Raw genomic sequence first — 3,719 nt, forward strand, 5'->3', positions numbered from 1 at the left:
AGGGAGAGAGAGAGAGAGAGAGAGCGCACTTCTGTTGTGTGATCTTTATTGATGTTCGCTCACTTAGCACGCATCAATTGGATTAAAACTAAATCATAAATAATAAGAAAAAAATAAGAATTTATAGGGGCATTCACTATAAACGTCATTTATTTTCACCCTTAAGCATACACAACTTTCTGGCGAAAGTGAAACTAACAGCCTGTGTGAGTACTGGAAAAAGTGGTATCGGTGCATCCCTAGTTTTGATAGACGTGAGTTGTGATCTATGATACATGATCTAGGATCGCTATGCAGTGTGTGCCATTGTTAAGACTGTAAGTCTATACCTCACAGCCTCGTTTTCATTCGTGTTAAATTCAATATGGCATCCAACCTGACTAAGTGCTACAGATGTTTATAAAATTAATATTCTATTACAGAAAGTTTGTTTTTGTGTGTGTATGTGTGTGCGAGAGAAAAAGCAAGCGAGAGAGAGAAAGAGAGAGAGAGAACTAACCTGGTCCATTCAGATATTGTGTGAGGGAGCAGTGAAGCCGCACAATAACAGGTTCACTCCGGATCACATCCCAGGCAAGTGCAATCTCCTCCTATGAACAAATGCTTAATTTCAGTTTCACACAACATAACTCACACATAAAATAATAATAAGAAAAAAATAAATAAATAACTGGCCATCATCATTTATCTTAAATAAGACAATGAACAATAACACTTACATCTAGGAAAGAGACATCAATGTGTAGGTCGATGTCCACATCATCAATTGCACCATATTCCCTGCATTTTGGGGAAAAAATAGATACAATTCCAGACTTGGTGATTATGATATTCCATCTTCAACAAAACAAATCCTGCTAGTGTGATTACTCTTTATTCACAGCAGCTTTTAAAGTACATACTCATTAAGACTAGAAAATTACTAGAATATATTACTCAGAATATTGTTGTTGACAGTCAAGAACAAAGCTTTTAGGGATTCGAAGGGAATTCACAACAAATTTAGACATGATGAAGCAGTTCTCTTTGTTCATACAGCTGGCTTACAAAACATTCTGCTTTAAAGTTGATATGAATTATCATTTGCACCCTATTTTAAATGGCTTGGAAGAAAAATAAGACAGGACTGGTTTTTATCCATCAGCAAATAACTGAGTGGAAGGAGACTGAATGCAAATTTGCTAACAAAATATCAAATATCATCCTGTGTGCCCTTATGACATAAGTGGGAAAAGGAAAGCATGCTAATTTTAATCATAACACAAGATTGATTTATTCTGGAATCTTTCTATTTTATTGCTTATTCGAGTACACAGGCAGACGTGATGTTGAATGGATGCAGCTTGATGCTCCAGCTCTGTTGCTGTGCTTTACTCAAAGCATTTATTTCTCATTAAACCATTGTGATGAGTTTGTTGCCTTGCTCTGGGCTAACTGTTACCATGGTTACACCTCACTCCCAAATGCAGCCGCTGTGTCTCAAAAGCAAAAGGTCTGAGAAAATAATAATCCCCTTTGATCTGTCAAGGGGAAACAGCTTACATACAGCCGATAAACACACACTCATGTTCAGATACATGTAAACACACAAAATTACATATTTACTAAGGTAAAAGAAATTCAGAGCAACTTCAAGGAATCATTTCTAAAAGCGGTTTTGCTTTTTCATTCAAATCAAGTTAAATGAATAGGCAAACGCCAACAAACCAAAGCTTTTATTGGGACATGTCCTGGAATTATTAAAGGGGGCTCCAGTGAACCCACTCATAGAGACTGCAGCAAAAGCGACCCAGGCCATTTTTCAAGCAGAACACTGAATAAATACTCAAAATAGTCTTCCATCTATGACTCAGGGCAAATGCATCACACAGATCACACACTAGAGAGAATATAAAACACACACTTCTGCTGCTATGAATAGTCTTTTATGCTGTTCTTTCATTTGACTGTCTGCTGTTATCAAAAGCAGCTTGACAAGATAAACTTTCAAGGACGAAGCTTTTAATAGCTGTCGTCACATGAAACACCATTCAGATTGCCAGATTTTGCGGGGTGAATCGCGTTCTTGTTGACAATCTGTCATGAGTTCTTTTCATCTTAGATATTCAGCACAAACACATTTTTTGCTGTTGTCCACAGCATTATTAAAAGCAGCAGTTTCAAATTTGTTATTTCTTGCTATAAATTCACTCCAACACTGATTGCAGAGCAGATTAGCTAAAAGAAAGCCTCTCCGTCAGGACAAAAACAGCAATCATTACACCATTACAGGCCTGTAATCAAACTGAAACTGCTCAGACTCTCACAGACCATCCTTCAGTTGATCACAGAGCATTTCCCCAAATGACAGACCCCTGGCCATGTGACGGTTATGGGACCTGGCTCAGGCAGAGAATGTCCTTGAGTGGGTTAACAGTGCCAGAACACTAAAGAACGATTGCTCCAGGTGTCGTTTCCCGTAAAACACTTCTCTGGTGGTAGGGGATTTCAGGAAGGAAGGAAATGTTTTCTTACATAGAAAGAAACGTTTCCTGACACAAAGCTACTTTATATTGAATGTTTTTCATTTATGTGTGGAAAAAAAAAAGTTTAATTGGCAAAAGTTTCAAAATATTCTCGCATCAACAACAAGAAAAATGAATGGTCAGATACCTGAGAGATACTGCATGATGGCCATATAAGTCCCTCACGGCTGCCAAATCAGCCTCCAGCTGGGGGTGTTTGTGAAGCTCTCCATCATAACTTACCTGCCCGCACAAACAAACAGGTCAAAGGGTTGATAAACAGGAGCACCAGTTCAAAAAGTAATTCAAAAATCAAGAAACACAGGGACAGTTGATCAAGCACTTCTCCGCTCATGATTGAGGCTTCAGAGGTGCATTTTATTGGCTAAACAATGAGCTTTTAATCAGTATAAGATCCAGAGCACTTCAAACAAGCTTCCAGACATTAATCATGTTCTTTTTAACCTGTTGATGGCTCTGCACTCTTTTAACAATTAATATACATCATACATTTTCAGGGCTCGACAATAAGGACTGCCCAATGGCCCGGGGGCCAGCGTTAAAGACGCTCAGGACGGTTGACAGATTTGTCACTGGCCCGATCAGGTCGATGCTGTGTCATCACAAAAGTTTATCATTTGCACTTGTTTTTATTCCCTTCCAATTTAAAGGGGTCATATGATGCGATTTAAATTTTTCCTTTCTCTTTGGAGTGTTAAAGTCTCGAATCCAAAGAGATATTCTTTATAAAAGTTAAGGAGCGATTTTAAACTCTTTAAGTGCAAGAAGACATGAAGGAGAACTGGAATGCTGTACTCATGCACTGTTTTCTGTGTGTTTTCTTTCACTTGAACAGACAAATACATACAAAATTATGTCAGGTTTACTTATTGCTGTCTTGGCGAGTACCCTCAAACACGATTGGTTGTCTTAAAGGGATAGTTCACCCAAAAATGAAAATTTGATGTTACAAATCCAAATTAAACCCTGCAGCTTGTGACGACACATTGATGTCTTGAGACACGAAACGATCGGTTTGTGCGAGAAACCGAACAGTATTTATATCATTTTTTACCTCTAATACACCACTATGTCCAACTGCCTTGAGCGCGCGCGCATGGCGTCCGGTGCGTGAGGTGTGTACGCGCTCTGGCGTAGTTTACACAAGCGCCGGAAGTGATCTCTCGCGCGTATACGTCACTCATTGTTTACACA

General features: G+C 38.8%; 1 protein-coding gene across 1 annotated transcript in view; it reads right to left on the minus strand.

Moving 5' to 3' along the window:
- LOC107661236 (poly [ADP-ribose] polymerase 8-like) overlaps positions 1–3,719 on the minus strand; it is a 38,263-nt gene that overhangs the window by 11,842 nt on the left and 22,702 nt on the right. The window contains exons 7-9 of the mRNA XM_016450734.1: positions 2,653–2,747; positions 720–780; positions 500–590 (exon numbers count right to left, since the gene is read on the minus strand). Coding sequence (XP_016306220.1) covers positions 500–590; positions 720–780; positions 2,653–2,747 — 247 coding nt within the window. The remainder of the gene's footprint in view (positions 1–499; positions 591–719; positions 781–2,652; positions 2,748–3,719) is intronic.

This window comes from Sinocyclocheilus anshuiensis, unplaced genomic scaffold, assembly GCF_001515605.1.
Source record: "Sinocyclocheilus anshuiensis isolate Anshui unplaced genomic scaffold, SAMN03320099.WGS_v1.1 scaffold1365, whole genome shotgun sequence".
Classification (NCBI taxonomy): Eukaryota; Metazoa; Chordata; class Actinopteri; order Cypriniformes; family Cyprinidae; genus Sinocyclocheilus; species Sinocyclocheilus anshuiensis.